The sequence below is a fragment of the Schistocerca gregaria genome, chromosome 1, assembly GCF_023897955.1.
Source record: "Schistocerca gregaria isolate iqSchGreg1 chromosome 1, iqSchGreg1.2, whole genome shotgun sequence".
NCBI lineage: Eukaryota > Metazoa > Arthropoda > Insecta > Orthoptera > Acrididae > Schistocerca > Schistocerca gregaria.
Window position 1 is genome coordinate 846970859 of NC_064920.1, and position 13058 is coordinate 846983916.

General features: G+C 40.9%; 1 protein-coding gene across 1 annotated transcript in view; it reads right to left on the reverse strand.

Annotated features, from left to right (window-relative positions):
• Positions 1-1929: 1929 nt before the first annotated feature.
• Positions 1930-13058, reverse strand: part of LOC126272636 (uncharacterized) — a 354968-nt gene continuing 343839 nt past the window's right edge. The window contains exon 3 of the mRNA XM_049975613.1: positions 1930-7614. Within this exon, the coding sequence (XP_049831570.1) occupies positions 7364-7614 (251 nt within the window). The 3' untranslated portion in view covers positions 1930-7363. The remainder of the gene's footprint in view (positions 7615-13058) is intronic.

Consider the following 13058-nt stretch of genomic DNA (forward strand, 5'->3'; position numbering starts at 1 on the left):
ACAGCTGGTGACAGAATGTAGCTGTATCAAATCAGTCAAACGCAGTCATGGATTTGGATCTTCACCAATAACACTCATCCAAGAGAAGTGTAGAGCACGAGGAAACAGAGCAAAAGAATGGGAATGCATTTTCTTTGCAAATTGTGATATAAGCACATCATTTAAAGAATGAAAGATGGTAAAAGTGGACTGATATAGTGAACAATGCATTGTTAATTAAGATTTGGAGAGAACCAGAGGTGAACAGTAAGCAGTGTTTGATGTTGGGCCAATCATGGAGATGCAGTAGATAATAGTATTCCTTAAGTTTTCCTTGTGGAATCCCAAATTGAAACAAACACAGATTCACCTTGAAGGATAAAGCTTGTCCTGTATGATTTCTTTCTCTCCCGAAAATTAAGAAAGCTATCTGTGCAAAGAGAAACAGGTATTTCTACCAAAAAGCATTTATGAACAGATTTATGCAGTAGATGTATTACAGGACATTTGCTAAATAATTTGAGAATATACTCTGGTGCATAAAATTTGTTGGACAGTATTTTGAGATAATTTGGAGGGAAATTTATGGGAAAAATAAAATTTACATGGATTTTGGTAATTCCATGTTACGTAACTTACATGTCTAATGATCAATATGTATACAGATGTGAGTCACAAAATTTTATCCTTTGAACAATTCTTTGGCAACAACAGCAGCCTGTGGTATAAATTAATGTTGATGAACATGGAGGAAATGTTTTTCTTTTGCGCATTGTTTCAATTCTCTAAGTGGAGATGATTATTTATTTACCTGATTCAGGTTTAAAATCAATAATCTAAATGATTTTTCCTGTGATTAGTAACTATTTCTCAAGCTGTTATCATATTTTCAAATTACTGTGTGATTTATGGTGTTCATAGCATGGTCCATATTCCTGGGAATCCTCACTCCCATTAAATGAGAAGAACAGGTGGAAAATGACATGTTAACCACAGTGCTAAGGTTTATATCTAATGATGCTTTCCCTAATTTTCACTCATTTCCTTTCATAATACATCTTCTTCGCAGCCCTCTCTAGAGATCAATTTGCAATGGTGTATCATTTGATCTGACGATGTTCTGCTAGTTGGAGATCAACCCAGCTGTCACAACTAGAATCACAATAAGAGTGGTCCTTCAAGTATTTGTTCCATAAAGTATAAGTAATGTTATTTAACAGTTAACTGTTTAGCTTTAAAATAGTTTCAATAGCTTTCTTTATACTAGCAAATTATAGTTTGCATGATAACTAGTGCATTTATTGGTAAATTCCATTAACCCAATTTTTTCCTTTATCATGCATTTAATGAATTTTCTTGATTGTCTCTAGGTGGAGAGAATGAGGGTATATTACTTAAATTTGATTTGCTTTTAAAATATTCTGACCTTTTAGCTAAATTGGAAAGGTCAGAACACTGAAATGTAAAGGACGGCAGTAGTTACAGAAACCCGTATTTTATTGCATATCTAGGTTTCAAATATAACACAGTCATCATCAGTGCATTACCAGAAGAGTCATACAAATACAAACATGTCAGAGCATAGCCTTGTAACAGTTAACACTAGCATTTGCATGGTAGAATCAAACTATTCTGATTCTGTCATGTAAATGCTAATGTTAACTGTCACAAGTTATGCTCTGACATGTTTGTATTTGTATGACTCTTCTGGTAACCTTTATGACTCTGCTGGTACTGCACTGATGATGACTAACCTACAGTTAAAAATCTAGCCCTGGAATAAATTACAGATTTCTGAGACTGACTGCTGCCCTTCTTTGCATCTGGATACCTTTACTGTGCCATATTTGCTTCTGTAATACACAGCTGTAGTGTCTGAAACAATCACGAGTGGAAACATAAGAGACCACCATAAGTGAAATTTCCTCATTACAAAAGAATAAAGAGTTGTTTCAATAAAATAAAAAACTTTTTATTGTGTAACTACGTCAATATAAACATAATTTTAGATCAAAATAGGAGCATTTAACACAATCACTTCTGAAAACATTTATTAGATCTTTTGTCATTCCGTTTATGCCATGTGATTTCGAAGGGCTTTTTAAAAGGTACCTGATTTCTTGCCCCCATGATTAATAAGTGAAAACTATAAAATATATTATATATTTATAACAACAGCCATATCAGATTAACACACAGTTGGTACAGAATTGCTGGAATCAGAAAAAAATTTAAAATATTAGGCCACTGCAAGGACATAATTAAAGGTTTATAAAGTCAGTAACTGATACATGGCAGTATAGTTTCAGTTTCACATGCTCACTTTCTTGTCTGAAATTTCCAAAACAAACTGCATTTAACAACTTCAAAACCAGAATGTAACATACAAACAGCTTAGAATAATTTAATGCACTTGCTAAAATGCAAACGCATTCATAGGAGAATATCTACTTAACATGTTTCAACAACATTTCTGCATTGTTAATTAGTTCAACAAATAAGGTAACAAACATTATATACAGAATACTTCTTTATGGAAACATTCTCTCACTCTCTCTTAACAACAAACATAATCTCTCTATGTTGCTGTCCATCTAGAACACACGACTGAATGAAAGCATTCACTTTAATTCTTTTAGAAATCATGAAATGCTTTTTGAATTCATTTCTCCTTCAGTAAAGTGACACACATACAACAAAAATAAAATGTGAAAATAAATATTCTGCAATGGCAGCAAGGCATGTTGATTACTATGTACTTTCTCTAACTCTATATACTACAGATCACATTGACTCACTGCAAAGTAGCATTTTGCACACTAACCAACCATATCCAGAGGATTTAAAGCTGTGTAAGTGTTATTTTAGTAGAACATTAACAACATTGCATGAGTTATTTAGCTTTTCTACACATTTCAATAAATGTGCTCGCTGTATGATATTTAGTGTTCACTCAACTATGCATACAAATTAATTGTGTTCAATGAGGAGTTGCCATTTTCTGTAAAACTTTTCAGTTTTTATGATGTACTGATACTCGCACTTGAATACATTTAAAAACTGTTTACTCAAGCCTGTTTACCATTAAGAAAACCAATATTTCTCTCTATGTATATTCCTTTACACTGACCTCAGTGAAACATTGGGGCATTCATATCTACAAGCTTTCAAACAGACCATCATACAAAGAAAAAAATACTTTATATTCTTCAGTCTGATGAAGTAAAATCACAGCTACACACTTCATTAGATATGTGGTAAAAGTTATTGCTGCAAACACATCATTACAGTAGGCATCACTTGTGAGATCTAACAGGGCAGCCACCTCTACACAACAGATCAGTTTATGATTACATCGTATTTGGTAAACAGTTCCAATTTTACATAACATGTAGCTACTCTGTTGATAAAATACAATCAAACAATGATCCTGGGTAATGCAAGGATTTTCTTTAATGTAAGACAGACAAGAAGCTCATTCTTAAATGTGGTATACATGCTGTAATAATAATACATTCAAACTCTCAGATGATAATTATATGGCTTTTTTCAACTATTACTGGGATGTTATAGCTCTGGAAGTTAATACAGTATGTTATTTTGATGGGGAAAATTGAAGGAACACATAAATTTATATCACAATAAAAATACTGAATACCACCAGAACAGCTGTCATACAAGAAATGGAAGTCAAAAGCCTCCCCACATCTTCAAGATTATGATTAAAAATTGTATTCTGAATAATAATAATAAAATACTTTATCTGGTTCACTATTTCAGGCGTTTGAATGGTTAATGTTAGTCTGTGTCAGCATCTTATTAAATAGTATTAATTTAAATTATAATACATTTGTTTAAAATTATTTATTATACAATAATTAAAATGCTATTGTAAAACCACTACTTACATATAACAATACACTAGAGTTTTTAGCCCATGAACACTAGTGTGTCAATACAGCTTCTGCTCTAGTTTTTAAGTTATAATATTTACATATTTTAAAACATATTACTTGACTAATAGGCTTTTATTCCCTTCTTAAAGCATATCTTATGGAGCCTTCTAACACTTCTTGTTACATTTGTAATCACTAAGACTTTTCCACACCATTACCTGACTTAGAAGCAGTGTGCACAGAAGTATGTTAGTTTTGTTCTTTTGTTAATGAATGAACATATATGTGTTTTCTTAATATTTCTGATTGTGCAACAACACTTACACAAATGCATAGTGTGCTGCCATGTGTGGCTATGGTAAAGGTGCAAGTGCTTTTGTTTCCAGTCACTTATGGTATCTGAAGAAATCCGTGTATGAATTACTGTGAAGTGATCATCAAACTCTGCAACTGACATATTAATGAAAGTGGCTCACTGTTCATTTATTCAATTTCTTTTGATCTGCTAAGGCCTTTAACTTTTTCTTCAGTTCTTACTTTTCATCCCTCTTCAATTGTGGGCGTACTGGGGTTTATAAGTGCATTGTTACCATTTATTGATTAAATTATAGGCTATATGTGAACCTTGATTTTTAACAGTATATTTAGGGCAAGTATGTAACTAAAGTGGAAGAATCTGTTGTCTGTTTCATAATGCTGGGACACATCAAAAGTGTGAAATATAGCAGTAGGTTCTTCCGAGACAACACATCACATCAGACCATGTTGTATGGGCTGCTATGGGTTTATTAGACCAAAACGTGACTATCTAAAACAAACTCTGAGAGGTTTTGACACATTTTAACAGAAGCTTCATTTTTAACACACTGTGTGCAAATATATATACATAGAAAACCAGCCATTATTGATTCAGTGCACAATCCAACTTTATCTTAAACAGAAAGATGCTATACATTTAAAATACTGAATGAAGCCAAAGCAGAAATGATCCAAATTCCACACTGAAACTAAATGCATCTGGTTTTGAGGTGTGTGTGTTATGTAACATAGATTAATAAAGGAAGCATTAACGTAACAACAGTTATTCTTGTGAGTATTGAACAATATTGACAAATGGATCACTGAAGTTAAGAAATAGTCTAATATGTTATCAGACCACAGTGCATTAATTGCAGTTTGATAGTAATATAATCACTGTAACACTTAATTTTCTACAAGGAATTTCCTTGATATAAATTTTTGTATGCTTTGTTTATACTGAATTCATTGTAGTGGCATAAATAGTTATTTATGGCCAGTATGATTAACAGAAGAAAGTTTTTTATTCCACAGATTACTGTATGTTGACAGGTTGTCATCATACTTAACAGAGGCCGAAGGGCATTTCAGCATTTCATGTTGTCTAAATTGAGCAATCTGCACAGGAATACTAATGGTGTGAGATATAGGCAGTGTTGGTCTGAAATTACTTGATTTATTTTTAATAGTTATTTAATAAAACTATAATAGGCCACCCGCATTCATCACATTTGCCCAGTGCATACCACCAGCAGACTTAAGCCGAACAATTAGTGTAATTAACTCTGCACAGGTGAGTGTGTTGCATTCTCATGTCACTGCAAGTAGTTTTGGAACATATGGTTACTAATGCTGATATCGTAGTGTTTTCACTAACTCAAAAATTGTAGATTAACATAATTGCTGTAAACATAGCCCATTGTTCTTATTGTGAGCAGTCTCCAAGTGTGTTATAAAAAAATAGTAAAAAATTATTTTTTCCTTACAGAGTATGCAATGTTTGCTTATCTGAAAGCTCAAAAGATTTCACATCACAAGCTACGATATTTATAACTCAAACCAACATTACTTACATTTCTTTTTTATGAGGTACGTGATGAATATCATTAATTGTAACCTTCTGGTTCTTATTATTTTTTATTCATGCAAATATAACACAATAACTGAACATTTAAAAATTACATGAATTCTTTTGCTCTGCTTTCTAGTTGTTGCCCATGACACTTAACATTTTATCAGCGACACAAAAATGAAAGATGAAGAAACAAACTATGTCATCACACTTCACGCACATTATGTAGCTTGTACCATATTACTTTATCAAAATTGCAGTTTCATTCATTACATCGATCAAGCATGAGCCACATGTAGTAAGCAAAATTCACGTTGTATTGAAACACTTCCCAGCAACGTGTCTTTAATATTACGGCTTCCCTTCCTCACAGTGGTTGATAACGTATTTCTGGATCTCATTCGTGAACTATTATCCATCGTGTATACAACTATCCAACTACAGACGAGCTGCTGATCATAATACTTTTGGTTTACAAATACACTTAACTACTTAAGACCCTACTTATTATAACTTTTAAATAGAACTTTTTTTCAAAGGCTTAACGCATCTACACGCAGGCAACCTCATACGTCATCTGGTAAGAAATTTGCAAGTGATCTGAAAAAAAAAAATCAAATAATCCTTCTGGCAAAATTCTGCTCTGCTGCAATCTTGTAGCATTAAACGTCTTCCTCAAGCGTGACGCCTACTACATTTTACGCTACATTGTGTTTTTTCCTCGCTACAAACTGCGCATTTGCAATACCACCGGTGTCGTAACACAGTTAAATGGTCTAGTTATTTCTGAATGAATTACATGGTTCTTCTCATCACGGTTCCACCACTACAATTTTAACGCAGAACAGTCTAATTACAATATCTATAGGCTAATGACTGCTATCGAAATAGCCGAGTATGAAGCAATTGTTGCTTAGTACCTTTGTTGTACTGATTTTTATATTGGCTGATCTGGACTGTCGATTGGGTGTCGTACTGGCAAAACAGTTAAATTTAATTAATCAATGGATGTACAGTTCTTTTTGTTACGTAGTATTGTAAGCCACATCAAAATCAGAGATAGTGTGACTTGTGAATCGGCGAAACAGCGTAGTGAAAGAAGTATTTTTCATGTCGTTTTGCCATTAATTTCTTTTATTGCATGCCGACATTCTGTATTTGGTGCCGAAAGTATTACCTCTCTATTCGGATGAAATATTCGTGCTGTTCGTGAAAAATAAATCAGTTTCATATATACTTCCAACGCACAAACCGTGGTAAATGTGCGGTTACTTCGTGCTTAATGCGACGAGGTACTGAACACAGACTGCAACGCTTCTATACTAAGCAAATTCTGCAAGAAAGAAAAGTACAGGGGAGACTGAAAAGCAGTAGATTGTGGGTGTGTGAAATCTAAACTTAAACAGTCGATACGACACTGCGTACGAGGCTCGTGTGGGAAACGTAACTGAAGACGGGTGACGGGTCGTGGCGAGACGTAAGTGTCGACTGCGACGCGAGAGGTTTTGCAAACGCGGGTTAACTGGCGTTCCGTGGCGTCTCTGCTAGCGGGCTTTGCTGCTGGTGCTGCCTGGAGGTCGGATGGTTGGTGTGGCGACTGCCGGCCGGCGAGGCGGCGTTATAAGGCGCTGGGGGCAGCCGACACACTGGCGCCAGCGCCTGCGCCAGCCGCCAGCAGCGCTATCGCCAGCAGCGCACCCGCCGCCGGGCCAGACCGCGATCGCGCTGAGTTGCAGCGGTCCTCGTTGCACGTGCAGTACTGCACGTGCACATCGTGTGTGCCCGATCGCTGGAAGCACGAGCGACCGTCGGAATTCGAGTCATCCGTCAGGTAGCCGCAGCCGCGTACCACACGAGTCTTCCCGTACACTGCGAAATTAAGAAAAAAGAAAAACAAGGTTACAATCTTTGGTACAACAGATTCAGAGAAGCAGTAGCATGTCACCTCTGCGAATTGCTGGTGTCGGGCGTCTTACCGTTCAGCGCCAACGACCCCAACTGTTCTCCATTCTAGCAACTGGCTCGCCATGTGTGATAATATGCCTAGAAAGAGCTAACAACGCTGGCTATTTACACATAAGCACACTGAACAAAACATTAATCGGTCCCAGGAGACACCATGTTAATACGTTTAGCGTCCACAAGATTCATCAAGTATCCCGTATCCAGCTAAAGCCACTCATTGAGAATGAAAGTGTGTAGAGCTACCAAATTGTGAGGATGTTGTTGTTACATTTCACCAGCTGTCTGTCCGCAGCTCGTGGTCTTGCGGTAGCGTTCTGGCTCCCCGTGCACGGGGTCCTGGGTTCGATTCCCGGCTCTACCTCATGATGACTGGGTGTTGTGTGTCTTTCATCATCATTCAAGTGGCGTCAACTAAAAAGAGCTTACAATACGGCGGCCGAACTTCCCTGCGTGGGGCCTACCGGCCAACAATGCCATATTATCATTTCATTTCACCAGCTGTCCCATATACACCAATGTCATAAAAGTGTGGTAGTTTCACGTACATAAATTATAAAAGGGCGGCGCATTGGCGGAGCTGTCTTTGCATTCAGGTGATTCAAGTGAAAAAGCTTGCAACGTAATTATGGTCGCACGACGGGAATTAACAGATTTTGAACTCTGAATGGTAGTTGGAGCTACATGCATGGGACATTCCGTTCAATATTCCGAAATCCACAGTGTGAAGAGTGTGTGGAGAATACCAAATTTCAGGCATTACCTCTCACCATGGACAACGCAGTGGCCGACAGTCTTCACTTAACGATCGTGAGCAGCGGAGATTGCGTAGAGATGTCAGTACTAACAAATAAGTAACACTGCGTGAATAACTGCAGAAATCAATGTGGGATGTACCAAGAACGTATCCGTTAGGACAGAGGGGCGAGATTTGGTATTAATGGGGTATGGCGGCCGACGATCGACGCAAGCGCGTTTGCTAACATCACGACATCGCCTCTCCTGGGCTCATGATCATATCCGCGGCCTTTCCAGTTGGTAAGCGCTGATGGTCAGGTTCAGGTGTGGTGCAGACCCCACTAAGCCATGGATCCAAGTTGTCAACAAGGCACTGTGCAAGCTGGTGGTAGCTGCATAATCGTGTAGGCAGTGTTTACACGGAATGGACTGGGTTCTATTGTCCATCTGAAACGATCACTGACTGGAAATATTTATGTTTGGCTACCTGGAGACCATTTGCAGCAATTTATGGAGTTCATGTTCCGAAACAACGATGAAATTTTTTCTGATGACAATACGCCACGTCACCGGGCCACAGTTGTTCACTATTGCTTTGAAGAAAATTCTGGAGCGAATGATTTGGTCACCCAGATCGCCTAACATGAGTCCCACCGAACATTTATGGGGCATAATCGTGAGGTCAGTGTGTCCATATAATCCTGCTGCGGCAGCACTTTCGCATTTATTGACGGCTGTAGAGGCAGCGTGGCTCACTATTTCTGCAGGGGACTCCCAACGACTTGTTGAGTCCATGCCACGTCGAGTTACTGCATTATGCTTGGCAAAAGGAGGTCCGACACGATATTTGGAAGTATTCCATGACTTTTGTCACCTCATTGTAGTCCAAGATATTTGCTATGGGATTAAGGCCGGATGATTTAGCACCCTAGTCAAGGTGTGTGAAATCAGTGCAGCCCTGAGAACGTGGCTGTTGTCGTAATGGAAGATGGCAGTGTCCACAGCATACTCTTCTTAAACTTACAGAAGAAAGAGCAACATCTGGTCACGGAGAATGTTGAAATGGAAATCCCGTGTGGCTAGGGCCTCTCATCGTGTAGATGGAGATGAAATGATGATGATAAGGACAACACAACACCCAGCCCCTGAGCGAAGAAAATCTCCGACCATGCCGGGAATCGAACCCGGGCCGTTAGGTATGACATTCCGTCGCACTGACCACTCAGCTACCAGAGGCGGACAATACTGAAATGAACACCCTGCTTCATGTTCACAGTAACCTGAATTATTGGGGCCAAGTCACAGTGCGAAAAACACCCAGAAAGCATCACAGAACCACCTCTGGCCTAGCCTGAACTACACCTCCACATACTGCAAGCTAAATATCTCAGTGGGCCGTCAGTGTACCTGATACATTGCATGATTTGAAAATAGACTAAATCGTAACTCGTCAAATCACACTACATGTCTCCAGTCAGCTACTGTCCAGATTCTGTGTGCTTGGACCATTGAAGAAATGGATCTAATGGCTCTGAGCATTATGGGAGCTAACCTCTGAAGTCATCAGTCTCCTAGAACTTAGAACTACTTAAACCAAACTAACCTAACGACATCACACACATACATGCCCCAGGCAGGATCCGGATCTGCGACCGTAGCAGTCGCGCGGTTCCGGACTGAAGCACCTAGAACCGCTCGGCCACCGCCCCATTGAAGACTTCCAGCTCCATGTACCACTGTGAGAAATGGCTTATTGTGTGATACACTATACCTAATGTCCGTTGTACACAGTTCCCTTCGCAACGTTTATTCAAGAACTAGTTGAAATGGACCTGCATTAATTGACGGCATTATATCCTATCAGGTTTTTAACCGATCGTCAGTGACGAGGCATGACTCATCTCTGCTCTCTTTCGTTTAGGATCTAATTATGACTGTTGTTCTTACGTCATGTTGCATTGCTCAGAGCAGTATGTCATTCGTTGTAGACACGCTGTGTGGTACTTGTTGACATGCTAACAAGCTAGACAACTTCGTTCCTGGTGCGCTCATGGGTACATCCAGCCACGATAGCTCTTTTCTATCCTTCTGACATGTCTCCACGTTGACTCAACTTACTGCTCTGATTCCAAACAACAGACAGGCCATTACTTACCACTTCACTGTTGTGACTTACGTCAGCAGTGGAAGGTCACATGACAATCCGGTACTTGTTCTACACCGTCTACAATGCACCAAAGCGACCAGTTTGCTCGTATGAGGGACTGACTGCTCCGTGTACTCATATGAGCAAGCTGCCTAAACAGATACACTCCTGGAAATGGAAAAAAGAACACACTGACACCGGTGTGTCAGACCCACCATACTTGCTCCAGACACTGCGAGAGGGCTGTACAAGCAATGATCACACGCACGGCACAGCGGACACACCAGGAACCGCGGTGTTGGCCGTCGAATGGCGCTAGCTGCGCATCATTTGTGCACCGCCGCCGTCAGTGTCAGCCAGTTTGCCGTGGCATACGGAGCTCCATCGCAGTCTTTAACACTGGTAGCATGCCGCGACAGCGTGGACGTGAACCGTATGTGCAGTTGACGGACTTTGAGCGAGGGCGTATAGTGGGCATGCGGGAGGCCGGGTGAACGTACCGGCGAATTGCTCAACACGTGGGGCGTGAGGTCTCCACAGTACATCGATGTTGTCGCCAGTGGTCGGCGGAAGGTGCACGTGCCCGTCGACCTGGGACCGGACCGCAGCGACGCACTGATGCACGCCAAGACCGTAGGATGTTACGCAGTGCCGTAGGGACCGCACCGCCACTTCCCAGCAAATTAGGGACACTGTTGCTCCTGGGGTATCGGCGAGGACCATTCGCAACCGTCTCCATGAAGCTGGGCTATGGTCCCGCACACCGTTAGGCCGTCTTCCGCTCACGCCCCCACATCGTGCAGCCCGCCTCCAGTGGTGTCGCAACAGGCCTGAATGGAGGGACGAATGGAGACGTGTCGTCTTCAGCGATGAGAGTCGCTTCTGCCTTGGTGCCAATGATGGTCGTATGCGTGTTTGACGCCGTGCAGGTGAGCGCCACAATCAGGACTGCATACGACCGAGGCACACAGGGCCAACACCCGGCATCATGGTGTGGGGAGCGATCACCTACACTGGCCGTACACCTCTGGTGATCGTCGAGGGGACACTGAATAGTGCACGGTACATCCAAACCGTCATCGAACCCATCGTTCTACCATTCCTAGACCGGCAAGGGAACTTGCTGTTCCAACAGGACAATGCACGTCTGCATGTATCCCGTGCCACCCAACGTGCTCTAGAAGGTGTAAGTCAACTACCCTGGCCAGCAAGATCTCCGGATCTGTCCCCCATTGAGCATGTTTGGGACTGGATGAAGCGTCGTCTCACGTGGTCTGCATGTCCAGCACGAACGCTGGTCCAACTGAGGCGCCAGGTGGAAATGGCATGGCAAGCCATTCCACAGGACTACATCCAGCATCTCTACGATCGTCTCCATGGGAGAATAGCAGCCTGCATTGCTGCGAAAGGTGGATATACACTGTACTAGTGCCGACATTGTGCACGCTCTGTTGCCTGTGTCTATGTGCCTGTGGTTCTGTCAATGTGATCATGTGATGTATCTGACCCCAGGAATGTGTCAATAAAGTTTCCCCTTCCTGGGACAATGAATTCACGGTGTTCTTCTTTCAATTTCCAGGAGTGTATGAGTTGATAACAAAGTCATCAGAATATTCTAATAGACATGGAATTTGTTACGTTCGTAATATATGATGAAGATAATGACGGTGATATTCAGCCACACCGCCTCTATTGCCGTCCGTAAGTGCGAAAGTGTTGCTGGTGCAGGATTTTTTGCATGAACTGAACTCGCGATTATATCCAGTTCGGTGGGATCCATGTCGAGCGATCTGGGTGGCCAAATAATGCGCTCGAATTGTCCAGAATGTTCTTGAAACCAATAGCGAACGATTGTGGCCCGATAACATGGCGCACTGTCATCCATAGAAATTCCATGGATGTTTGGGAAACTGAAGTCCATGAATGGCAACAAATGGTCTCCAAGTAGCCATTTCCAATCAAGCACCAGTTCAATTTCACCAGATGACCCAGTCAATTCCATGTAAACACAGTCCACACCATTAGCGAGCCACCACCAGCTTGACAGTTCTTTATTGACAACGTCGGTCCATGGCCGCGTGAGGTCTGCAAACGCTGCTGCCCTCAGTTGTTTAGTGCAGGCCTTCGACCACTACGCAGTCCATAGTGACATGTAATACCAATTGAATTCCCTAACGATTTCCAAAATGCAATGTCCCATGCGTCTAGCTCCAACTACCATTCTGCATCCAGAGTCCGTTAATTTCCGTCGGGCGGCCATAATTACATCTGAAACGTTTTCACGTGAATCACCTGAGTATAATTAACAGTTCCGCCAATCCACTGCCCTTTTATGTCTTGTTCATGCGACTCTACTGCCATATGTGTAAGCGCATATCACTGTCCGATGATTTTTGTCACCACAGCGTACGTACGACGAGTGAATAATTGACAGCATGTGTATTAGATGAAAGAATAGTTATACCAA